General features: G+C 37.9%; 1 protein-coding gene across 3 annotated transcripts in view; it reads right to left on the reverse strand.

The window, feature by feature from the left end:
* SCUBE2 (signal peptide, CUB domain and EGF like domain containing 2) overlaps positions 1-26,771 on the reverse strand; it is a 91,360-nt gene that overhangs the window by 2,440 nt on the left and 62,149 nt on the right. For all 3 annotated transcript variants that reach the window (XM_074276040.1, XM_074276039.1, XM_074276041.1), the window contains exons 18-22: positions 22,706-22,885; positions 16,099-16,260; positions 8,308-8,505; positions 6,763-6,915; positions 5,505-5,584 (exon numbers count right to left, since the gene is read on the reverse strand). In XM_074276040.1, the coding sequence (XP_074132141.1) occupies positions 5,505-5,584; positions 6,763-6,915; positions 8,308-8,505; positions 16,099-16,260; positions 22,706-22,885 (773 nt within the window). The remainder of the gene's footprint in view (positions 1-5,504; positions 5,585-6,762; positions 6,916-8,307; positions 8,506-16,098; positions 16,261-22,705; positions 22,886-26,771) is intronic.

Here is a 26,771-nt window from a genome sequence, read left to right on the forward strand (position 1 = left end):
GGTTTTGAAAATAATAAGTGATAATAGTAAAGACACTCAAAAATTCACAGGAGACAAAATTCATGTCTTTATATTTCTTTAAATAAAACAAGGAAGGCAAATTAGAGATTTTAATGGAAGAAAGCAAATTTGACTTCAATGCTACCAACAACTTGATGGGATATGACCCATGCCTGGCATATATCATTAGGAGGGAATTATCTGATTAAAAAGAACTAGATAAAAGACACTGAGATGCTGATCAATGAAGGCATGATCCTGACTTCAGAGGTACATATTTGCATTTTTTTTTGTTACAAAGGAAGGTTCTAGAGGGTAAAAGGAGGGAAGAGTGAGTGAGAAGTAATAGTGATGTAGAAAAAGAAACCTGGCATGGTGGACAAGCATATCTGAGTTAATAACCCACCTAGGACAGTTACTAGTTGTGCTACTATGGGCAAGTCAATTAGCCTATCTCAGTTTCAGTTTCTTTTTCTGTAAAAAGGAGGTAATAATACCACCTACCTCAAAGGAGTGTTCTGAAGATTAAAGGAATCAATATAAATAAAGCATTTTGTAAACTTCAAGATACCACATAATTTTATCAATTATTATTACTCTTAAAATATCAGTTAAAAGCAAAAAGTTAAAGAGTTTAAAAAGAACAAGATAGGTAAAAGTGATGGTAGAGGACTATTATATATTAATAAGACAGGCATTAAAGAAATTCAGGACTTAGAGAGAGGAGTATAGTAGAGACCAAGTCAGCAGGTTTGCTATTATCATTAGAACACACTGCAGACCACACTGGATAGCAAAAGGAAATAGACAAGGAATTTGGAAAAGAGATCACAAAGTTGGCAGGAGACATGATATAGTTGTTCTGAGGGATTTTAATTATCTGGACATCCTTGAGATCTGTCACTCCCTCACAACAAAACAACCAATAATTTCTTGACATTCCTAGGATTTCATACTTCAACAAAGATAGGAATTAGTCAGAGGAAATTCTATTCTGGTAACTGATCTCATCAAAAAGGAAAAACTAGCAATGGAGGTAAAAATGATGGACATCTTTGAAGGAAAATAACAGAATTTTGTGAGAAGAGAGAATTAGGGGAGCAGTCTGATATGTAGCCTGTAATGAGGGGGAGCAGATTTCAAAGGGGTTCAGAAAAAGGACAATTTATGACATCTTAATTAAAATTTTACACAGGAAGTCAATGCAGAAAGGAGGGGAAATCCTCAAGAATGAAATTCTGAAGACATACAAAAAAGTAGTTCCTATTAGGAAGAAAAGATAAGCTCTCTGCAAAAATATTTACAGAAAAGGAAAAAAAAGGCAGGTAAATGGAAGACAAATACAAAGATATGGCAACACATTTTACAAGATGCTTAAAATGAATTGCAGCTTCCGAGTGAAGCCTCATTCAGAAGCCAGGACCAAGGAAAAAGCATTTTAAAAAGTCAGATTGATTTATCAGGGCATGGGTCAAGCTGCCCTTCTAAAATTCTTCTGTCACCGTGATGGGCACTTTGGGGGGTAAACAAATGTTCCTCCCACTACAGAGTGCTTTGGAGGCAAGGAAGCAATACCTTCCTGGCCACTGAGTAGTAAAGGCCAAAGTCTCAGTGGACCCTTAGTTGTCTTTTCTTTCCTTGCCTTGCGCTGACTACCCTCCCAGGGTCTCAATGAATGGTGCGGATGGAGCCTACCACCAGACCCAGACAACTCGCCTTGGCTGCAAGGGCAAGGAGCCACAACTAGACCCTGAATGCCTCTTCTGCTCTCTTTCTGAGCCTGACCATCAATGGTCTTGTGATGGACCACGGGCAAGCCCAGTCTTGACAGCAACCTCCTGGAGAGCTTGGATCCCTCCCTGGAGTTAGTGGGTAGCAAGGGGGGGGGGGTTGAGCATTTAAGATGATGACTACTGACAAGAGGCTGAGCCTAAGATCTGGCCTGGCTTGCCAGAAGGCATGGACCTGGAATTGTTTGGACAGCAAAAAGTGAGGTGAGATGAAACAATCCCTATTCAGTAATCTTGCAAACTGTTTCATGGTCCAATAATTATTTTTGCTGTATCTTATTTTAAGTATTTACATTAATTCATGCATATGAGATTCTTTTACATTAAAAATTTCTTTCATGTGCAAGAAATAAATACCTGTCCATACTTGGTTTAGATTATAATTTGAGTACTCTTCTACTGTCCTCTTTAAGGAGACCCTAGACATAGGCCCAAATCTTAACTTTACATATCTATAAAATAAAAGAAAGAAATCTGGCTTTCTTATTAGAGGTCAAGCTTCCCCAAAAGTCTGGATCCAGTCTGGATACTATAATGATCTCTGAATTACTGAAAAGAATGGGAGAGTTACCAGGCTAGAGAAGAACAAATGGAAGAACAAATGGAAGAACAAATGGAAGAAGAAGAAGAAGAAGAAGAAGAAGAAGAAGAAGAAGAAGAAGAAGAAGAAGAAGAAGAAGAAGAAGAAGGAGAAGGAGAAGGAGAAGGAGAAGGAGAAGGAGAAGGAGAAGGAGAAGGAGAAGGAGAAGGAGAAGGAGAAGGAGAAGGAGAAGGAGAAGGAGAAGGAGAAGGAGAAGGAGAAGGAGAAGGAGAAGGAGAAGGAGAAGGAGAAGGAGAAGGAGAAGGAGAAGGAGAAGGAGAAGGAGAAGGAGAAGGAGAAGGAGAAGGAGAAGGAGAAGGAGAAGGAGAAGGAGAAGGAGAAGGAGAAGGAGAAGGAGAAGGAGAAGGAGAAGGAGAAGGAGAAGGAGAAGGAGAAGGAGAAGGAGAAGGAGAAGGAGAAGGAGAAGGAGAAGGAGAAGGAGAAGAAGGAGAAGGAGAAGGAGAAGGAGAAGGAGAAGGAGAAGGAGAAGGAGAAGGAGAAGGAGAAGGAGAAGGAGAAGGAGAAGGAGAAGGAGAAGGAGAAGGAGAAGGAGAAGGAGAAGGAGAAGGAGAAGGAGAAGGAGAAGGAGAAGGAGAAGGAGAAGGAGAAGGAGAAGGAGAAGGAGAAGGAGAAGGAGGAGAAGGAGAAGGAGGAGAAGGAGAAGGAGAAGGAGAAGGAGAAGGAGAAGGAGAAGGAGAAGGAGAAGGAGAAGGAGAAGGAGAAGGAGAAGGAGAAGGAGAAGGAGAAGGAGAAGGAGAAGGAGAAGGAGAAGGAGAAGGAGAAGGAGAAGGAGAAGGAGAAGGAGAAGGAGAAGGAGAAGGAGAAGGAGAAGGAGAAGGAGAAGGAGAAGGAGAAGGAGAAGGAGAAGGAGAAGGAGAAGGAGAAGGAGAAGGAGAAGGAGAAGGAGAAGGAGAAGGAGAAGGAGAAGGAGAAGGAGAAGGAGAAGGAGAAGGAGAAGGAGAAGGAGAAGGAGAAGGAGAAGGAGAAGGAGAAGGAGAAGGAGAAGGAGAAGGAGAAGGAGAAGGAGAAGGAGAAGAAGAAGAAGGAGAAGGAGAAGAAGAAGGAGAAGAAGAAGAAGAAGAAGAAGAAGAAGAAGAAGAAGAAGAAGAAGAAGAAGAAGAAGAAGAAGAAGAAGAAGAAGAAGAAGAAGAAGAAGAAGAAGAAGAAGAAGAAGAAGAAGAAGAAGAAGAAGAAGAAGAAGAAGAAGAAGAAGAAGAAGAAGAAGAAGAAGAAGAAGAAGAAGGAGAAGAAGGAGAAGAAGGAGAAGTATTAAAGGAGTAGTTAGCAAACATTTAGAAAAAGCATTGGGGATCAAAAAAAAAAAAAAAGGCCAGTATGTCATCATCAAGAATAGTTTGTGACAGATTAACATAATTTCCCTTTTGTGACTGGGTTACCCAACTGATAGAACAATGGAAAAGTGATTTATGTATAATTTATGTAGGAAAAATTATTAAGATTTTGGCAAAGTATTTGATAATCTTTTATGTTATGTTTGTGGTAAAGATGGAGAGAGATGGATAAAGCAATAATATAGGTAAACAGAATCAGAACTGATTAGACAGACTCAAAGAACAACCACTTGGTTTAATGTCAGCTTGTAAGAAGGTCTCTGGAAGATTGCCCCAGAGATTTGTAGATGGTCCCAGGTTTTAATATTTTATCAATAACTTGGATGAAACCAGAGATGGCATCTCTATCTAATAATAATAATAGTACATAATAATACAATAATAGATAATAATACAAAATAAGGAGTGATAGCTTCTAGTTGGATGAAATAATCAGGATTTTCAAGATATTAACATATTTGTTAACTTTAAATTTATTAGGAATTAATGTTATATCTTATCTGGGATCAAAAAAAATCATCCTCATCAAATGTAAGATGGGAATAATATGACTAAACATCAATTCATACAAATACATCTAGGGATTTTAGTGAACTACATGCTCAATATAAGTCAGTGATGTAATAGAAAAATTAAAAAGCTAATAGAATTTTAAGTTGAATTAAGAGAGTCATAATGTCTAGGGCTAAGATGATAATAATCAGTACTACTCCTTGGTAAAACCACAAAGGAAAAGTTCTGTTCAGCTGTAGGCACCACATTTAGGAAGGACACTGGCAAGCTGGAGAGCGTCCAGAGAAAGCCAGTCAAGATATAGAAAGATCTCAGGATCAAGCTGAATTTGAGGAGAATATTGTGGGGGTGGGGGGGTTGTCAGAGGAAGAGGATTTAAAAGAGGACACAATAGTAAATTTTCAAGCATTTTAAGGGATGCCATCTGGAAGAAGTTTAGGCTGCTTGTTCTGGTTGATCAGAAGGTAGCACCAGCATCAACAAGCAGAAGTTGCAAAGATGCTAATTCAGCTTGGAATCAGGAAAAATTTTTCAACAATTAAATCACCTGAAATAGGCTCAGCAGCTCTGAGAGGGAGCAAGTTCTTTCCTTACTCCTGACCTCCACTGAATGTTCTTATTCTGAAGCTAGATGGCTCCTGTCAGGTACAGGAGATTCAGGGTCTCAGGCTCTCCCCTGGGAAAGGCATCTGCTTCCCAGACAACGCCCTCCCCAAGTTGAGTGATTTTATTTAGTTGGAGATCTCGGCCTGATAATCCTATTGAGTGGCTTGAAACTCCAATATAAATACTCTCTTTTCAACTGGATATCTGGGCCTAGGGCAGTGATTGAAGCCTGAGCCTCAGACTGCTAATAAAAGACAACTCTGAACTCCAAATCTTTGTGGAAGCCGGAATGCTTGCCAAGGAAGCTCTCTTCTTGACAAAGCTGCCTGCCAGGACTCTTACCCACTAAGAAGATATTTTCTTCTCAGTGTTAACTCTTGTTACTTCCCTGACAGGAAGTCTTTGCCACTAAAGAAGTCTGTCTTCCTAAGAGGCTGGCTTCTTAGTGAACAATAAATTCCCTTTTGCCGTACAGACTTTTTAGGTTTGTGAATTCTTTCACATTGGACTTCGCACAAACCAGAGGGGATTCTTCAATTCTCTACCTCATCATTTGTACGTCATCACAGACAAACAAGTCTTGTGGGTTTGGATGAGATGTGTCTCTAAGATGCCTTAAATCTCACAAATTCTGTAGCTTTGGAAATTACCCAGAACACTGACCTTCAGTATTTCCTGATGATTTTCAGATGCATATAACCTGCCATCTCGGACTATGTCTTCAATGAGCTCCTGGTAGTCCTCTGTTGGAAACAAATGATACTATTTTTGTTTATCTTGCAGCAGAGTTATTTCAACATTATTTTTACTTTTAACTTTAATACAAATACTCCATCTCCAATCAGAATGATGTATCCCATCATTAAAAGGTTATGGGAAGTACAATCTTACTGAAGTAGCATGCCGTATTAATAACTAATTAAAAGCTTATTGACTAATTTGGGAATGAGAAGAACTGCCAGTATCAACATGGGCCATGTATTCATTCTGAATAATGGCTTGTCACTTTCCTCGATGGGTCTCACTATAAAGTGAGGGATTAGGTCAAATGATTTATAAAGTTCTTACTCATTCTCTTTTCCCTATTGTGTTACAATCCACAGACTTTATTTTTACCACACCAACATTGTCAGCAAATAGACCAAAAACTTTTTAAAAGTAGTCAAGAGAGCTTCAAAATGAAAATGTAGAGTGATTTTGCATGAAGCAAAACCCCCACATACTTCACAACTGGCCTCACTGTAAAATTACAGAAGACAATGATTCATATTGACAAATGATAACTGTGAGTAATCAAGAGGTAAAATTATGTTTTTATCTTCTATTTAAGAAAGTATAAAGTTACGTAAGATATTCTACCCATAATGATTTAAATTTTTGAAAAAGATTTGATATGGGGGCAGCTAGGTGGCACATTAGATAGGGCATCAGCCTTGAATTCAGAAGGACCTGAGTTCAAATCTAATCTCAGACACTTAACACTTCCTAGCTGTGTGACCCTGGGCAAGTCACTTAACCCCAGCCTCAGGGGGAAAAAAAAGAAAAAGATTTGATACTTAAACTTAAATGGTTTCAGAGATTTTTTTTTCTAATCCTTAAGAATAGGGGATGAGAGTAAGGGTATAAACACTCATCTCCAGGGGAAACTCAACTACCTAATACATTTATTGGTGATTCTAAAAATTTAAATTAATGAATTTACAATCTAAGGCCTCTTTCCATTACCACACTCAGAGTCCTCAAATAAAAGTTTAGCACCTGTAAAGATTTACAACATTCTCTCCCCATATCCTTCCTTGCTTTTCTGAAACATTTGTGCTCAGTAGTTCTTCAGCTGCCTCAGAAATTACTGCTGTTAAAAACATAAAAGCATTTCATATTGAGCAATGAGGTCAAAAGGAGATCAGATTTGAGTCCTTACCATCATATGTTACATAAGGAACTTGGAATCCTTTGGCACTGTTTCCTTCATTAGATTTAAACTGAATCCACAACTTCTTCGATCTGGAGGTGAAAGCTATAGGACGTTCATATGTTTGGCAGGTTTCATAGGTTGTCACAGAGTTGGAGGAAGCTGCCAAAGGAAATGTATGCTAGAGATCCAAACCTCTTTATTGAGCAGACAACAAATAGATTTGCCTTTTTGAAAACTCATGAAACAAGGAAAATTCATTTAGCTGAGGAAATCTTCATGCCCAATTGAATCATTACACATGGAGGCAGTCCTGAAAATGTAGCAAAACCAAAAATAAAGCTGGAAATTGGGGTGCCTCCCTCTCTTTCATAAGGTTGAAAACAAAAGGATTAGAGGCTGGACATTTAATCCGCAGCCATATCAACTTTTATGTACTTTTGAACTGAGTATTCTCAGGTTGCAAGAGTGAAATTTCTATTAGCCATAACCTAAGTACAGACACAAATATTTAGGTCAATCTTTCTGGCTTGTTACCATTGATCCCTCTTAGACATAGCCCTGAGCCCTCATCCTGGCAAGATCTGCTCTGTGTAAAAAATCACTACATTAGAGAGAATTCCATTATAATGCTGGTGTCAGGGGACATCTTTCTCTCTACCTGCCTCATGTTCTCTGTATTAGAAAAAGCTGAACTCACCTCTTGTCTGGACTATCACAATAGCCTTCTGGTTGGTCTCTTTGCCCCAAATCTCTCCCCACCCCAATCCATCCTCCACTTAGCTGCCAAAGTGACTTTTCTAAAACACTTACTGTCCTTGACACACTTCTACTCAATGAGCTCCAAGAACCATTTATTACCTCTGAAGGCAGCTAGGTCACAGTGCAGAGTCAGGAAGAATCCTGGAGTCAGGAAGACCCGAGTTCAAATCTAGACTCAAACACGTACTAGCTGTGTAAACCTGGACAAGTCCCTGAACCCCATTTGCTCAGTTTCTTCATCTGTAAAATGAACTAGAGAAGGGCATGGCAAATCACTCCAGTGTATCTTTTCTAAGAAAACCCCAAATGGAATCATGAAGTGGTGGATGTGACTAAAAATAATGGAACAAGAAACACATGTCTTACACAGTAATATTACTTTCCATCTCCTTTGTAAATATCAGCCCCTGATTATTTACCTATTGTCTTCCTCATTAGGATGTGAGTTCCTTGAGGGCAGGAACTGTTTTTGCCTTTCATTATATCCTCATGGTGGATTAGGAATAGAGCTTAAAAATCTTGTTGCCTTCCTGCCTGCCTGCATCTTCATGTATTGGTAAGTCACGCTCTAACTCCCAGTGTAACAAAAGCTGTAATGGACAACCAAGTGATGTCTACATGCAAGAATTTTTTTTAGGAAAGTGTTCTTATGTTCTTATGACCTGGAGGATTCCCAAGACAGAAGGTGAAATTTTCCAGCCTGCTGGACAAAGACAAAGCAGAGCTCTCAAGGGACTTATCAGGCTCCAGAGTGAGCCTTCCTGCTTGGTATGGGAAGGGAAGGGAACTTACAGGTTTTCCGCATCACCAGGTAGTCTCCACATTCATCTTCTATTGGCAGAAATATCTCAGGAACCACAATCAAAATGCGGCGCTTAGGAGGAGGATTGATAGTCCAAGTACATTCAGTGTTGGCTGGATAATTCCCAGGGTAGTTTGGAGATTCAATATACCCAGTGAACTCTCCTAGTTCCCCTCCACAATGTCTATCTGTAAAAGGAAAACAAGTTTTAGCTGGGAAGGAACATTTAATCAAAAATGGTTAGTAGATCACACATGAGATCACTGAAGAGAGGATCCTATTCTCAAGGAGTTCAAAGAAATGGCAGATGTGATTGTTGATTTGCTATTAGTGACCTTGTAAAGATCTGGGAGGAGAAATGTTTTTCTTCAGAAGTGCTACAGAATTGGAGAAAGCCAAATGTCAAAATTTTCAGAATAGAAAAAGAATAAGCCTATAGACCAGAGTTTGACTTTAATTCTTGGTAAAATTCTAGAAGCACATTATTAAGAGGATAGTTTATGATCACTTAGTTTTAAAGGGAAGTAGCTAACACTGGGAAGTCAATACAACTTCATCAAGAAGAGATCATACCAAACTAACTCCTTTTCTTTTTAGCTGGATAACTAAACTAGTAGATAAGGAAAATGTAGTGAAAATACTTTAGTTTTTAAAAAAAATTACTGATGACTTTATGAACGTTTCCAAACCTACTCAACCCAGCAATCCATCTCTTAAAATAAAGATATAAATAGAGAGAGGAGGAAAGCACTTTGAAAAACTAACCAACATATTTATTCTCTGACACTGTAACATTCTATACCAAAAGAATCTTACCTCTGCAGTAAAGAAAATAGGATGCCTTCTCTCAATAAGCATAGTCATAATTATAAAGTATTCAGTTTCATTGTTGTAGGCATTGTGTATAGTTTTCCTCAGTCTATTTATTTCAGATAAGACTTCCTATGCTTCTCTGAAGCCTTTGTATTTGTTATTTCTTATGTTGTAGCAATATTACATTATGTTATGTTTAGGCACCACAATTTGTTTAGTCATTCCCTAATCAATATTTTTAACAAGGCATTTGACAAAATCTTTTATTCTTTGTTTATTGTTAGGATTATTAGGTGAGAACTCAGGTTGTCTGGACAATGACAAGGTGAGAACTCAGGTTGACTTGACAGTTCTCTGGCTCAGACCTTTGGTTTGGGCCTTTAAAGGGAGTTTACACCTTAGGAATTCTAAGAGGAGCAAGCTCATTGGTTGAAGTGGTTCTTCCCAGAAGCCCTTGCATGATCCCACGCCCATTCTCTGGGAGGATAAAAAGAGGCAACATTGAGCCTGGTGAGCAGTCTGGAATGGGGAAGGACAAGAGCTGGAGGAGATTCAGAGCCAGGATTCAGGAAGAAGAAGAGGCTGGCTGGAGGCTCCAGAAGCTTCCCAAGAAACCTGCTCATAGAGGAAAAGATTATACAGAAAAGAAACCTCCTCCCAGAGAATGGGTGTGGGATAATGCAAGGGCTTCTGGGAAGAACCACTGCAACCAATGAGCTTGCTCCTCTTAGAATTCCTAAGGTGTAAACTCCCTTTAAAGGCCCAAACCAAAGGTCTGAGCCAGAATAGCTGAAGTAGGAAATAGAGGTAAGTTAATATGGAATTGGCTGAATGTCTGGACCCAAGGAGTACCCAAGTTACAAGTTAACATAAACTTGGAAAAAGGTCTCTAGTAGACATTACCATATTTATGTCCTTGACCCTGTGGTGCTGAACACTTTTATCTCTGACTCAGATGAAAGTACAAATGACATCCTTGTCAAATCTGCAGGTAATATAAAGCTTAAAGAGACAGAATATAGTCCCAAAAGATGGGATGAATTGAATATGATGCAATTTAACAAAATTATGTATAAACTTCTCAACCAGGTTTCAAAAAAATCTATTTTAAGAATATAAGACATGGCTAATCAACAGTTCCTGTAATGAACATCTTTTGATGGACAACTTACTCAAGATGAGCCAAAGCACAAAGCTGTCACCCCAAAAAGATAATGTTGTTATAAGTCTCTTTAAGGGAGTTACAGTGTCCAGAATAATAGTCTGCTATGCTTCATTCTGGGCTAGGCAACACCTGGACAAGTGTGTTGTGTTTTGTGCATCTATATATATATATATATATATATTTAATTATGAACTTAAACAGCAGCTATGAACATTTCAACATATAAAAAAATTGGAAAAGTAAACTTCTATTTTATAGTTTAGAATGTATATATTAAATTTAACACTAAAATTATAAAACTGCCCCATTTGTTTGACGTTCTTGTTCTCTTGTGTAATTTTAAAAATGTTTCATTGAACTTTTCTTTCTTTTCTTATATCACTACCCACCCAACTTCCCCCAGGATTCTCTCTCTACTCAAGCTAAAAAGTTTCCCTTGTGACAAGTATAGTCAAGCAAAACAAAACCACACATTAGTCAAGCATCTCACTCTGTACCCTTAATCCATCATCTCTATGCCAATGGGTGGGAAGCATGCTTCCTCATCAGTCTTTGGAGTCATGATTGGCTATTACAGTGATGTGTTCTTAATTATCTTTAAGTTGTTTTTCTTCACATTATTTTAATCACAATTCATATAATAAATTGTGCTCCTGGTTCCAATCACTTCTCTCTGCATCCAGTTCATACAAATCTTCCCATGCTTTTCTGAATCTTTCCTTTTAATAATGATATTACATTATAATCACATGCCATCATTTGTTTAGCCATTCTTTAAAAGATGGGGATTCATTTTGATTCTAGATCTTCACAAGAATAAAAGTGTTTCTCTAACTATTCTTGTACATAAATATAGAAATAGTTTTCCTATGTCTTTGACCTTTTGGGAGTATATGTTTTGTAGTGATATCATTAGATTAAAGAGTTTAAGGCAGTACATTTTATTAAACATATAGGCAAGATCACATGACTCCAGAAGAGGATGACCAGAATTATTAGATAACTGGAAAGTTTTCTGAGGATCAGTTGAAGAAAATAGGGATATTTAGTCTGAAGAAAAGCTTTAGAATGATAGAATCCTTCAAGTATTTAAAATTATGAGCAAGAAGGATTGAAATTATCCTTCTGAGCCCCAAAGATCAGAACTAATAAGAAGATGAAAGTTGCAGAGAAGCTAAATTTGTTTTGATATAAGAAAAATTTCTATACAATAAGAATTAGCCAAAAGTGAAACAGGCCAATTTCAAGGAAAACCCTTAGATTTTTATTAGAGGTTTCAAATTTGATGACTACCTATTGTAGTTGGGGCTATCTATTAATAGATTTTCTTAATCAGGTTCTCATTGGACAAATAGACTTTCAAGTCTCTTCTGGCTCTGAGATCCTGTAATCTCCATACCTGCTACCATAATGATACCTGAAACTAAAGTAGAACTCTGTTAGGATTACTAAGTGAGAACTGAGGTTGTCTGGACAGTGACAAGGTGAGAATTCAGGTTTTCTGGACAATTACAAGGTGAGAACTCAGGTTGACTTGATAGAGGGGGCAAGCTCATTGGCTGGGGTGGTTCTTCCCAGAAGCCCTTGCATCAGCCCACGCCCATTCTCTGGGAGGATAAAAGAGACAGCACTGGGCGCAGAGAGCAGATCGGCCTGGAGAAGGATAAGAGCTGGAGGAGATTCAGAGCCAGGATTCAAGAAGAAAGACTCTGAATTGCATCAGGCTTGACGGGGCTCTCTGCAGGAAGGGAAGTCACTTCTTTGGACAAGAGTTAACAGCAACTGCCTGGAGACAACGGTTCGTTACAGGAAGAAGAATCTGTTGGAGAGATTTGAGTAGACACAGCAGATCTCTTCCCAGAGAGTGATCCGGCAGCTTCTAGAGACGACAGCTCGCTACAATTGGCGCCCAACGTGGGGCAAGGACTTTTGCTTATCCTGACAAGAGGAGCTAGACCAGACCTTTGCAATTTGGCGCCCGAACAGGGACAGACACAGTCCTGATTCCAGTGGAAAAGCTTCCGATCTAGATCTCAGTCTCTCTGACCCAGAACCGTGAGTAAGGAGGAAACTTTGTTAAAGATTAAGTGAGCGTGCTAATAGATAAATAAGGAACTTAACTTGTTAAGGGCTAAACCAGGAATCTCTTATAGCTGAAATGGGGCAGATGTTAGCTATATTCAATCCCTGGACCTCAGCCGACTCAACCCCAGCCCCAGAAGCAACCTCAGCTCCATTCAGGAGTGGTACTATAGAGAGTATAATCAAGATAATTGAGGAGCAGAGTTTACTTGTAACCTGGGTACAGATTGCTAAACTCTTGGCTGCATTAAGACGTACATCCCCTTGGTTCTTAGAGGAAGAAAAGATAGATGTAGATAAATGGAAGCTAGTGGGATATGAAATGAAAGAATTTCAAGCAAAAAATGGGCCTCGTTCAATTTCTGCAGAAGTATTTTATATCTACAACATAGTTCAATTAGCCTTAAACTATCAAGCAAGTTGTAGGAGAAGGAAAAGTTCTAAAAATGAACAGAGGAGGAAGTGTGAGGAAAAAAGGAAAGATCAAGATCTTTCCCTAGACCAAGAGGATTTAAATGAGGAATTATGGTATGATTCTCTTGAAGAAGCTTCAACCCTGCCTAGAGAACAGATTATTGACAGGCCCACATCAACCCCACCTTCAGAGATGGAGGAAGAAAGAGGGGAAGAGGCAGAAACACAAACAGAATTGCCTGTGAAGCAGCCTAAGCCTATGACAAGATTAGAAAAAGCATTGGTTAAAGCTAAGAGAGAAGGACAGGATATAAGTGATTTTATACATGCATATCCTGTGATTGAAAATACTGACTCTGTAGGTAAAAAAAGGAGAAGATATGCACCTTTAGATTTGAATAAAATTAAGGATTTGAAAAAAGGTTGTATCCTTTATGGGGCTACATCAGCTTATGTCAAAATGTTACTAGATGGTTTGTCTTATGAAGTCCTAACCCCGAATGATTGGAAATCCATAGCAAGGATATGCCTGGAACCTGGAGAAAATTTATTATGGCTTGCAGAATTTCATGAATTATGTAAAATTCAAGTCAGATGCAATTTGGAAATAGGAGTTAACACACAATTCACTTTTGAGCACTTAGCTGGTGAAGGTCAATATGGAGAGAATTCGGAACAGATTAATTATACCATGACAATATATGAGCAAATTGCTAAGGCTGCAATAAAAGCTTGGGGTGTCCTTCCTGGACAGAAAGATCGTGGAGAGGCTTTCACTAAAATACAGCAAGGTCCCAATGAACCTTTTGCAGATTTTGTGGGACGTTTGCAAACTGCTGTCAAAAGAACTATTGGAGAAAATTCAGCTACAGAAATAATGACCAGACATCTGGCTAAGGAAAATGCCAATGAGATTTGCAAAAGAATTATATGGGGATTAGACAAAGATGCTCCTTTAGAGGAGATCATAAGACGCTGTGCTACAGTGGGAACAAATGCTTTTTACACCCGGACAATGATGAATGTGGAAAGACAGGGTCCCTCCTGGCAAGGGCCTTCTAGAGAAACTCGGCGATGTTTTCAATGTGGAAAAATTGGGCATCTAAGAGCTCAGTGTAGGTATGGAGATACAGTGAGAAGACAGGGTGAAAGAAGACCTAAAACCCCATGTCCAAAATGCAACAGAGGACTCCATTGGGCATCAGAGTGTAGAATAATTCAGGGAAATGGGATGAGGGGCCCAGGTCCAGGGCCCCAGGCAAAAAAGACTTGGGGCATGATGGCAGCTGATGTTACACCCAAAGAGCCTTTAGAAGGTCAGGACTCTGATTTGATCAACCAGCAGAAAAGCAATCACATGGCAGAAAGGGATTACCTGATAAGTCAGTCAAAAGGCAATCAGATTGCAAAAATGGATTACACTTGGGGAGAATACAGGCCTTTTAAACCAACAGGGCTGTGTCCAGTGCAAACAACTCCAATGTAATTGTCAGATGATGAGAAGAGATTTAGAAAGTGGTAAATAGAAGGAAATTAGATAGGTTAACTGCCTGGGGGAGAGGGTTTGCTTGTATTTCTTCAGCAGGAGAAGGAATCAGATGGGTGCCAACAAGTCATATTCGCCTTGTCCATCAGAGAGAGACAGAAAAAGAGAAAGACCTCAAAATAAAGAAGAAGATCTAAGAAACATCTTACACCGAAAGAGCAGGAATCATTGGACTTCCTCACCCAAGATGAGACTAATGGACAATGGACTTATGGACATTTATAAATTTTCAATTTATGATTATTTGATTATGATTATGTTATATACTTCTAGCATGTGTTACATTACTATGTTACTATGTGCTTATGTAATTTATGTAATTATCTGTAATACTTCCCATATTGATGGATTTATGTTTCAAGGTCATGACTGTCCTATGTTCTAAATCAAAAGAAAGGGGGAGATGTTAGGATTACTAAGTGAGAACTGAGGTTGTCTGGACAGTGACAAGGTGAGAATTCAGGTTTTCTGGACAATTACAAGGTGAGAACTCAGGTTGACTTGATAGAGGGGGCAAGCTCATTGGCTGGGGTGGTTCTTCCCAGAAGCCCTTGCATCAGCCCACGCCCATTCTCTGGGAGGATAAAAGAGACAGCACTGGGCGCAGAGAGCAGATCGGCCTGGAGAAGGATAAGAGCTGGAGGAGATTCAGAGCCAGGATTCAAGAAGAAAGACTCTGAATTGCATCAGGCTTGACGGGGCTCTCTGCAGGAAGGGAAGTCACTTCTTTGGACAAGAGTTAACAGCAACTGCCTGGAGACAACGGTTCGTTACAGGAAGAAGAATCTGTTGGAGAGATTTGAGTAGACACAGCAGATCTCTTCCCAGAGAGCGATCCAGCAGCTTCTGGAGACGACAGCTCGCTACAGAACTCCATCCAAGGTTCCTTTCATGTCTAGATTCTTTTTTATATGCTTTCTTAATGTCCTTCCACTGATATAGAGAAATTTTTTTTTATAGTCCTATGAGTTACTGAATTGATGTTATTTATTTCTGGAGTTGTCCTACAGAAATAAAATTCATCAACTTCCATATAAATAATGGAACCAAACAAGTAAATAGCATAGTGAACTCAATTTCCTTATTATCTGGAAAGTTCACGAATTATGTGAAACAAAATAATATATAATTAGAGATCTTTGCTTGTGACTGTTTATTTGATTATGAAACCTGCATTTTATGTAATCTCATAAAAGGAATCTACAGACTAAGCTATTTTAAATAGGGAAGAATTGATCTCACTGATCATCTTGGGTATCCTATCATTATAATTGTTATTGATATTCTGCAATTTTTATAGCATCAGGGCCATCTCTTAGTGCCACTAAAATAAGATAGTAAAAAGTAGTAATAACTATTTTTTAAAATGATGGTCCAAATAGGAGCATCATTACAGTCATATTACCCTATAATGACTCCAAGGGAACTGTGGGCAAATTGAGGGTAGGATTTTTTGGAATGCTCAGCCATATTGGGAAATCCATTGGTAGTAGGGATGTTTAAAGTCAGTAGTGGCAGAGTCAAAATTCAGAAGGGAGATCCAGAGAATAAAAGAATCTGACATGCAGTCACTTTTGGATAAGGGGTGTCTAATAAGACACACCAAAGAGTAAAGGGTCAAACAGAAACCAAAGTAAAGAAATCATTTCTCTTTTTTCTTCCTCTCTCCCCTCTCCCTTCGTTGTCCTCCCTCTCCTCCCAAAAAAACTAGAAAGCAAAATTTTGACATTTAAATGGGGAAAGTATTAGGGAACAACCTACTTTTACATTGGGTGACATTTGTGGAGCCATCAAAGTCAGTGGTGGTATTTCCTGGGCAGGAAATACAGTAATTTTTTCCAAATTCAGGTTGGTATGTTCCTGCTGAACAACGAATACACCGGTGGGTTGTAGTGTTGTAGAAATGTCCAGGTGAACACTGAACTGCAGCAGATGGAAATAATCACTTAGTTTTTAAAAATACAAAACTATACCAGAAAGCTTTCACAATCATGCAATAAATTATCAGGATATCATTCAAATAATATTAATTTATATAACTAAGGCTGATTTTGTAGTCAGTAACATTTACTTTAATGCTCATTCTATGCACATCAACACAAGGCACTATAAGGAAATACAAAAGAAATATAAGTAATAATTTATGCCCTCAAAGAACTCTGTTTAATTGAAGGTATATAACATAGCAATAATATTCTTAAATATAACACATAAACTAATTTAACTAACATAATAAAAAATTTCTATAAGTTATAGAAAGAATGGAATGTTTTGATGAAATGATTAGAAGGTACTAAGAAGGGAAGAGTTCCTGAAAAGTGTGAGCTATGATTAAAGTTTTGAAGGAAGAGACATGTGTTTGTAGAGAGGAGTAGGAAGAGAATTCTAAGTAGGGATAATAGATACTGCAGGGTGAAAAAAGCATGCAAGTCACAGAATCATGAAAAAGTTCCAAAGTTGAAAGGGACTCTGGAGGGCATTTTTTCAACCCTATATTCAATACAGAATTTCCTTTTACAAGTCATGTAGAGAATCACATTACAGAGAACACTGACCTTCCAATTTTTGCCCTTTGTTTAGAGAAATACTACTAATAAAAATTTAGTATATACTTATTTACTGCCTTGTGTAAAAAAGCATTTCCACATACATCATATCCTTTAAAAATCTTGAAAAAAATAGAGGAAAGAAAACATTTCCTATACAAATCCATTAAGCTAAATGCCATTGAGAATAGATGAAATTACAGAAAGCAAGTGGGAAATACCAAGATTCACAGGAGACAAAATCCAAGAAAGAGACCAGTCATAAAATCCATGGCCTCAAATGTCTATGCAGAAATGTCCAATGTTCAGGCAACAAATGGGAAACTAGAGATCCTAAACAAGTTTGATCTCAGAGTTACTATTAAGATTTATTAGGATAAAACAAGATTAGAACCTGCTCTAGAAAGGTATACCTTATATGACTGTGATGGAGTACTATTGTACTATGAATAATGATTGGGGAAGGAGGGGAGTTGATTTCAGAAAAACCTTGGGAGACTTAAATGGACCATACAAAGTGAAGTGAGTAGAACTAGGGGATCACTGTACTCAGTAACAGCAATATTTTCATGATCAACTGTAAAAGACTGTTACTCTGATCAATACAATGATCCTAGACAATTCTGAAGGACTCATGATGAAAAATACTATCTTCCTTCAGAGAGAACTAATCAAGTCTGAGCATAGTTTGAAGCATGACTTTTTTTACTTTATTCTTATTTGCTTTTCTTTTTGTAATATGGTTAATATGGAAATATGTTTTGTATGATTTCACATTATAATTGATATCACATTGCTTACTTTGTCAATGAATAGGAAAGGGGTAGGAGAGAAAGAATTTGGAACTCAAATTTTTTTAAATGAATGTTTAAAATAAATGACGTATCCATTAAAAAAGAAAGATATATCATATTCAAAAGAATGGATAAAAGGGGGTGGTAGTATGACATCACTATATATCATCAAGGCAATCTTATTAAAAATGTAGTCCAGACAAAGCAATTTACAACACCATCCCACCCCACTTAAATAAGTAACATGATGCTATGGCATAATAGCTTTCCAGGGAGAATACTTTTGAATCAATTATGGGTTTTAGTTTTAAGTACAAAAAAAGTCCTTGATCAATTTGGATCATTGAATGAACTGGAGTGAGATTCTATAGGAAGTTTGGATTGTTTGGAAAAAACTTGGTTACACTCTGAGAACCTTCTATAAAATGGTAAGTCAGTTTAAAATCAAGAAATCTAGGTATTACCACTACACACCTGTCAGATTGGCTAAGATGACAGGAACAAATAATGATGAATGTTGGAGGGGATGTGGGAAAACTGGGACACTGATGCATTGTTGGTGGAGTTGTGAAAGAATCCAGCCATTCTGGAGAGCAATTTGGAACTATGCCCAAAAAGTTGTCAAACTGTGCATACCCTTTGACCCAGCATTGTTGTTATTGGGATTATATCCCAAAGAAATACTAAAGAGCGGAAAGGGACCTGTATGTGCCAAAATGTTTGTGGCAGCTCTTTTTGTTGTAGCTAGAAACTGGAAGTTGAATGGATGTCCATCAGTTGGAGAATGGCTGAATAAATTATGGTATATGAATGTTATGTAATATTATTGCTCTGTAAGAAATGACCAGCAGGATGAATACAGAGAGGCTTGGAGAGACTTAAATCAACTGTTGCTGAGTGAAATGAGCAGAACCAGAAGATCACTATACACTTCAACAACAATACTGTATGAGGATGTACTCTGATGGAAGTGGAAATCTTCAACATAAAGAAGATCCAACTCACTTCCAGTTAATCAATGATGGACAGAAATAACCATACCCAGAGAAGGAACACTGGGAAGCGAATGTAAATTGTTAGCACTACTGTCTATTTACCCAGGTTACTTATACCTTCGGAATCTAATAATTAATGTGCAACAAGAAAATGGTATTTACACACATATATTGTATCTAGGTTATATTGTAACACATGTAAAATGTATGGGATTGCCTGTGATCGGGGGGAGGGAGCGGAGGGAGGGAGGGGATAATTTGGAAAAATGAATTAAAAAGTAAAAAAAATAAAAAGAAATCTAGGTAGTAGTTAGTAAAAAGGAGAGATAGCCAAGCCACTGAGAAAGAATCATTTGGGGAAGGAAAGAAAAAGAAGCACCTCCATCTCAGCCTTGGTCTCTACTGCCCCTGGCTCTGGCTGGCCAATGAGCATCAATTAAATCATGGAAGGAAGCTTACTGATGGGGAAGACTATATGTAGGTACATGGAGAATTTACCAACCACTTTAATTTTTAAAATATGCACAGAAGAAAGCAATAGATGATAAATATAAGAATTTTAAAATAGTCTCAGATAGGTTCAGAATTAGTTGAGTCTGGTAAAGAAAACAAAGGACAACAAACAAAATTACTAGTTGTTGTTTTAAAGTATGGTGGGAGAAGCAGAAGAATAAAAGAGTAATAAGGACTCCCATGGAGTGAATGGGAAAATGGCTGTGCTGGTGGATGGATATTTCACTTCCTATTTTCTTTGCACTGGAAATGACAGAAGAAAAATGGCTAAAAGAAAACGGATACCCAATATAAGTAAGGAAATAATGGTAAGAAAGCTTCCAGTTGCTATGGATGAATTCAAGTCACCTAAACTGCTCATGTGACTTTTTAGCCATTATCAATGATCTTTGAAAAAATGATGGATAATGGAAAAGATGCCATAGAACTAAAAAAAATGGCCAATGATATCTCAATATCGACCAGTCAGCTTGACTTTGATTCTTGAGAAAATTCTCAAATTATCATTAAAGAGATGGTTGGGGAATATCTGAAAAGAAAATAAGCAATTACAAAGAGTCAGCATGGCTTCCTCAAGAACAAGTCAAGCCAAATTCATCTTTGTTCCTTTCATCTCAACTATAGTTTACCTAGATTTTTAACAAAACCTTTGATATCCTTTTTCCTATTATTCTTGTTGATAAGATAAGATTACAATACAATTAAATGGGTTTGGAACTGACTGCTTTGGCTAATAAAGTTTACTCATTAATGGTTAAATGTCATCTTGAAAGGTGATTTCCAGTGGCATGTCTTAGGAATCAATCTGTGCTTAACAGTACATTGTTTAACTTTTTAAAGTTGGGCAGATAGTGATGGTGTGCCCATTAAATGTCTAGATAAAAACCATCTAGAAAAGCTGGGATATCTAGTTAATATTCACTGAATGACACTCAAAATACAAAAAGACCCTAATGAACTGGAGCACTGAATTGAATCTAGGAAGGGAACATTCTATAGGTATAAATGCACATTTTTCTCACACTTGAGTTCAAATAGACTTCCCAGCAGTTTGTCTGAAGAAGATCTGGAAGTTTTAGTGAACTTTAACCACAAAACATGACAGCAATGTGATAATGGCAGCCAAAAGCTAAAGTGATCTCGGGGGGGGGGTACAAAAGAGGCTGCTACCCCCAAAAAGGAGGAGGTGGTGTTCCTCAGAACCTTGTTAGACTATAACTGGGAGAATGTGTTCAGTGATGGATATTCCAGTTAAAACAGGACAATGATAACTGGAGAGTATCTAAAGGAGAGTAACCAAGAGAGAGAAATTCTTTAAATCCAAGTCATAGGATTAGTTGCATTAGTTGCAGAGACTAATGATGTCTAGGCTATAAAAGACTCTGGAGAAATAAAAGCTATCTTCAAGTTTTTGCGGGTCTTTGGAAGAGATTTTATTGCTTAATTTTGTTCAGAGGAGAGAACCAGGAACAAGGGTAGAGGTTTCAGAGAGACAAATTTGGACCTGCTGTCCAGAAAAAAAAAGAATTAGTTGTCCAAATGTGCTTTGCATGATTGCACATTTATAACCTATATCAAACTGCTTACCATCTCAGGGAGAAGGGAGGGAAGACAAAGAGGGAGAGAATTTGGAATTCAAAATTGTTTTTTAATGAATGTTAAAAATTGTTTTAACATGTAATTGGGAAAAAATAAAATATTAAAAAAAACTAGTTGTACAAAAGTAGAAACACTTCCTCAAGAAGCAATGGGCTCCTTTCTCCAAGAAGAGGAAGGATGGCCACTTGCTGTAATGATGATTTCTCTGGAGCATGATTAGATTAGAATGATGGACACTGAACACTGTCCAATTCTAAATTTTCTGAAATATGAAGAAACGATCTGGAGACAGAATGGGGAAGGTGTGTTGATCACCCATTCTCCTCCAAAGCTCAATGTTTCATGTCCAAGTAGCAGGAAATTCATGGAATAGTGTCCAAGAAGCTTGGGCCAGCAAAGATGAACAAACAAGGATTCAGTGAGTGGCTCAAAGGACACTATGATTTTAGAACCACTCAGACTAAGACAAGAAGAAATGCTGCAAGTTCCAGCATCTGAGCTCTAGGTGTTTGCACCCAGAGGGTGCTGTGCTGCACAGAGAGGACACATCCTTTTGGAGTTCTTAAAGCTAAATGCTTCAGTGGGATTTCTACAATGGAATTTTAAATAAAGCTGTTTCTTTGAAAATAAAATTTGGCCCAGCATACTTGAGATGACAAGGAGAGCTGTAGCTACAGAGGTGTAGCTTTTCCACATGCTGCTAAAATTTAAAGGGGATTAGCAGCATGTTCCACCCTCTACACCCTGGCTGCTCCAGCTAAGCTCATCCCAGCCTGACTCTGCCATACGTGATTACCTGAAGTCAGCTGTCCCAAATGACCCATTAAGGTTTCCTTCTGACTGAGGCTAGGGCTTCAAAGTCTATGTGACCCTAAAGAGGGAATTTTGATTCTCTCTCCCACCAGAGGGATTTGTGTTCCTCAGTCTCTCCCTCAGCTATGCTTGACCCAGGAGCCAGAATTGCTAGTTATGGCTCTGATAACAAGGGAGGGCAGTCAAGATGATTCTTTGTGTCCTACTCTCCTGGTGGCTACAAAATGTTGACTTAGATAGTAGCACAGAACAATGGGGAGAGACCATATTCATCTAATGGTAGAACTAGTTTTCACACAGGTTAGTGAATATACTAAGTAAGAGTGACCCAGAGAGATCCTGACTCTTTAGGTAACAATGAGAACAAGAGTTCACATCTATATGGTACATTATACTATTTATAAAGTGATTTTCCTTATAGCCACTTCAAAGTTCTTATAGCATCTCTCCTTTGCTCTTATTTATTTTTGTTTAATATCATAATGTTTGTATACAGCTTTATTCCCTCCCAACAGATTTTGATCACTTTGAAAGAAAAAATCATTTTGTTGAATTATCCCATGAAGGACGGAGTGGAAGCATCATGATCTGTTTTAACATATTATTGACTCTGCCTCATTTGTAGTGGTAACAACCATGGCCTTGGGAACCAAAATATCTCATTTAAGTCTGGACTCTATTGACATGATCTTGGGCAAGCCTTTTAACTTCCCGGAGCCTCAGTTTCTTCAACTGTAAAGTGGGGGAACTGTATGTGCACAGCCCAACAAGGCTATTATCAAAATAAAAGAAGAGAATATATGCAGTTTCCTATAAGAAATGTTGAAAAACTTTGAATTATTATTATTATTAGCATAACATTGAATAAATAAACATTTGTTTCTGTCCTACTTGGGTTCATCTACCTAGCCATTGCTGTGAGACATGAAGCTTCGTAAATGCCATTACCAGGCTTAATCCAGACCACAAGCTCTAGCTTGTGTGGGCCAGAGCTCTGCAATCATGGACCACGGGTATTTATTTTTGGTGATGGCAACAGCAGCAGCATTTTAATAAACATTCTCTTTTCTATCACTACTAGATACTTAGTACTTTTCTCCGACTTTACCTTTGGTCTCGCAGTCCTGGAAAGTGGTAGCACCAGGATGTTTGGTAGTGAGTTCTCCCCTCCAACTTCTTGCACAAGGAAAGCAGGAAGTACGGCCAACTTCAGGCTGGTATGTTCCCAGAGGGCAGGGCTGGCATGGGAAAAAGCCATTTGAAGAATATTCGCCAGGAAGGCATTGATCTGAAAGAAATATCAGGTAAAGCAAGCTGAGCCTAACCTAGGAAGGCAAGTATTTGTTGTCCTGTTGGTAAAAGAATTAAACAATTGGCACCTTCTGTTCCATTAAGTTTTCCCACAGAGACTAAAAATACTATAGGGTGCTTCTAAGAGGCTTTAGAATGTGGAAGGATCAGTAATTAATGGACATTCTATGAGGAAGATGGGAGGAACTAGCAGTTTACAGATTCTGCTATAGAGACTAGGTAAATACAGAGAGAGGATGAAGAAGACTTATTTCTTTAAAGAATTGTTTGAGTCTTTATCTTGCAAAGAAAAGGAAAGGAATTTTCTAGATATTTTAAGGTAACTAAATGGTGGGGCTGTGTCATAGAAGTAAGAAGTCAAGAGTGGTAGAAATGTTCAAGGGTGACTTTGGTTGTAATTTTTTCACAGATTAAACACTGTAAATGATAATATATGTCTGTGTATTATTGATTATCATGTTAATAATTTGTACAGCCAGGAAATTTAATATTTAAGCCTCAGAGACGAGGAGTTCTGATGTATAGAAAGAAATAAGTGATTGCTTTTTGGAAAAAGGTTTTTCTAATTTGTTAAGTAAAAGTATATTTAATAAAGTAATAATACTAAATAGGGTCAGGATTCTGAGCCAATTGATTAATTACTGAGAGATATTGCAATTTTAATAATTAGGAAAAATTCAGATATTCTCCTGGATTATCCTAGAACTTTGAATGATGAGAATGAAAATGTTAACAAGTTGTACAGGCTGAGAGGGTAACCATCTTATACAGATTATAAGTGATTTAGATTATCTCCTACCTACTATTACAAATTCACTGCCATTTTGAGATCATCTCCCACTGTCATATTGTCTTTACTACACTAAGATTAATACAAAGGAAATCATGCAGTAATTTGCTGAATTTGGAGTCAGGAATATCAGAGTTCAAATCCTGCCTCAGATGTTAAATGATGACTCCCTGCCAAGTCCCTGAGTCTCTCCTGGCTTCATCTTCCTCATCTGTAAAATGAGAGGGTTGGATTCAATGGCCTTTAAGGTCCCTTCCAATCTGAAATCTATGCTTCAATGAAATCACTTCCATAAGATTTTCTTATGCTTGGCCTTCAAGAAAACTATTCTTCAATCCTTTATTAAGGACCAAATATGTATCTTACAGTATAATGTAGCCTGTTTTTTTCAGGCTACAACACAGAGGAAATACACAAATAAGGAACTTAGGATGTGGAAAATGAAAATAAGGAATGGGAATAGACAAGGATGATAGACTATAGTTAAGCGCATAACTGGAGAGTGCTATCAAAAGTAAAGAAGGAGAAATCCTTTAGTTAGAGGCAATCAAGGAAGGCTTTGCTTATGCTGGAAATCTGAGTTGGGCTTGGAAAAATATCAAAAAGCAGAGATGAAGGGGAAAGGGCATTCAAAATATGAAATATAAATACAAATTAAAGCAGAGTCAAGAAAGTTGAGAACATGTTTCCTGGATTTAATTTAGAAGTAGAATACATCTCTCAATCAGACTATTATCAGCCTGGCAAAAACTATCCAAATATCCAAATCTGAACCATCCCTAGAAGCCTTTATATTTTTTTATTTGAAGCAAGGAAATCTTCAGTCAGAATCAGTCCCCTGACTGAAAGCAAAAGGCCTCTTTTGGTTGTTTCTTTTGAGAAGCTTATTTCTTTGGAGGGCTTCCCAAAGATTTCAAAAATAAAGCTAATCACTACAGGAGAGGAGGGAAGATGATGCACAGTGGGCCAGCAGAGAGAGCTCCAAGACAACATCTGCAATTGGCTTAGAAACCATTAGAGCAGTGCCAGAAGACTCAAACTTCCACATTGTATGTAGAGAGGTATGGAGGAAAGCCTATGAAAAAAACAAGGAAATGAGGGAGGAAATGCCATGGGTAAAAAAACAGCAAGGGGATAAGTTTGGCTAGACCTTAGAATGTGTGAAAAAGAATAAGGTGCAATAATGTCTTCAAAAATGGACCAAAGTCAGACCATAAAAGTCTTGGAATATACGAGGAGTTTCTATCTAATTTTGGAAATAACATGGTCCTTGGGATTCTCTTGAGCAGGGAATGGGGTAACACGGTCAGATCTTTACTTTAGGAATATCATTTTAGCACATGGGTATAGGATGGAAGGACTAGAAGTAGGGAGATATGGGTTAGGATGCCTCTCAAACTTCCTATAACTTCTGGCCGAAGGGATCTGCTGGTTACCTAAGATCATAAAAAAGCTCACTCAGGTAGGGTCTGCATCCTTCAGAAAGGTTCCTCGTCACACCCTCCTTTTTGACCAGTCCTATCTACATATGAGCCTCATTCTATCATTATTACATAGCTTTTCTCTCCATTAGAGTAAAACACCTTTCATTTGCTCTTTTTGTTCAATGACTTGTGAATGTCCTGTTTAGTACCAACATCAAAACTGAATGAATAAGATGCCAGACTGAGCCCAGCCCAACCTAAGAGAGACTACTAAAAGAGTCCAGGTGAAAGGTTATGAAAGTCTGAACACAAAGGGTGGCTCTGGGAAATGGATGTGAGGGACCCCGTGGAGGGAATCAATAGCCTTGGCAACTGTCTAGATATGGTGGAGTGAGAAAGGAAGTCAAAGATGAGACAAAGTTGTAAGACTAGGTGACTGGAAAGATGGAGGTAACCTTGGAAGAAGCAGGGAAGTTCAGATGAAGAAAGATTTAGGGGCAGCTGGGTGACAGTGGAAAGAGCACCAACTTTGCTGGAGTCAGGAGACCCTGAGTTCCTGGACAAGTCATTTAACCCCAATTACCAAATCCAAAAACAATTCAAAACAACCCAAAACATCAGAAGGAGAGTCTGAGGGAAAGATAAGAGTTCTATCCATCTATTTGGACCCATGAAGATCCCTATTGGATATACCCATCCAGAAATTGTATACAGCCATCCAGAAAATACTCAGCAAATCAGGAGATCCCTCACAGCTTTAATCTACAGCTCTAAAAAGCAGAAGTACTAAAAGAGAACAATGTGTGACAGCACCTATTTCACAGGTTTGTGGTGTGCCTATAAAATATTTAGCAAACCATTATATCAATGCTAGCTACTTGGTATATTTAATTTTTAAAAATTCTTCTGTTTTGGTATAGTTGGTCTGCTAGATTTGTGTTATCAAATTCAAAAATGGCTTTTCAAAATTCTATTCTAAACATGCCTATTTCCCCTTCAAGATTATTCAAGATAGTGGAAGTGTTGCATTTTTTAAAAATTATTTACAGCATTTCTGGTACTTAAGTGCATTTTTATTGCCTTTAGTTAATTCAGTTTTTTTCTTTCCAGATTTAATTAACTCCTCAATTTCTACTTTTATTTCCTTTAATTTGATTTAGGAATGAAGTTATTTCTTATAATGTCCCTACAATGATTCCATAACACACTGCTGTGTAATTTGAACTTCAAGGTATTGACAAAAAGCAGCATGAAGCCCTTGTCTATAATTTCTAAGATCTGTTTTCAGTTTTTTTATATGGCACTGCCATATAATAAAAACATTAATTTCTTCAAGTCACTTCATGCACAATTGTGCTTTGCATGGTTTTTGGGTTTGGTTTTTTTTTAATCATCATATGCCCTGAAGCACTTCTTCAAAGTATCTTTTTGGTATCTCTGATTGGCTCCAATGCAATCTCTGATTGCATTCTTGTGGTATCAAGACATGGAGGAATACGCTTACCTCTGATTCCAAATGATCAAGTAGGACTAGTTGCATCTACTTTATGGTCGTAGAAGCTAAAGTACTAACCCAATAAATGGTACTTCCATTAGCTTTAAGATTCCTACCTTTACAACCAAACAGTACACTCTATATCATCTTAGCT

This window comes from Sminthopsis crassicaudata, chromosome 6, assembly GCF_048593235.1.
Source record: "Sminthopsis crassicaudata isolate SCR6 chromosome 6, ASM4859323v1, whole genome shotgun sequence".
Taxonomy (NCBI): domain Eukaryota; kingdom Metazoa; phylum Chordata; class Mammalia; order Dasyuromorphia; family Dasyuridae; genus Sminthopsis; species Sminthopsis crassicaudata.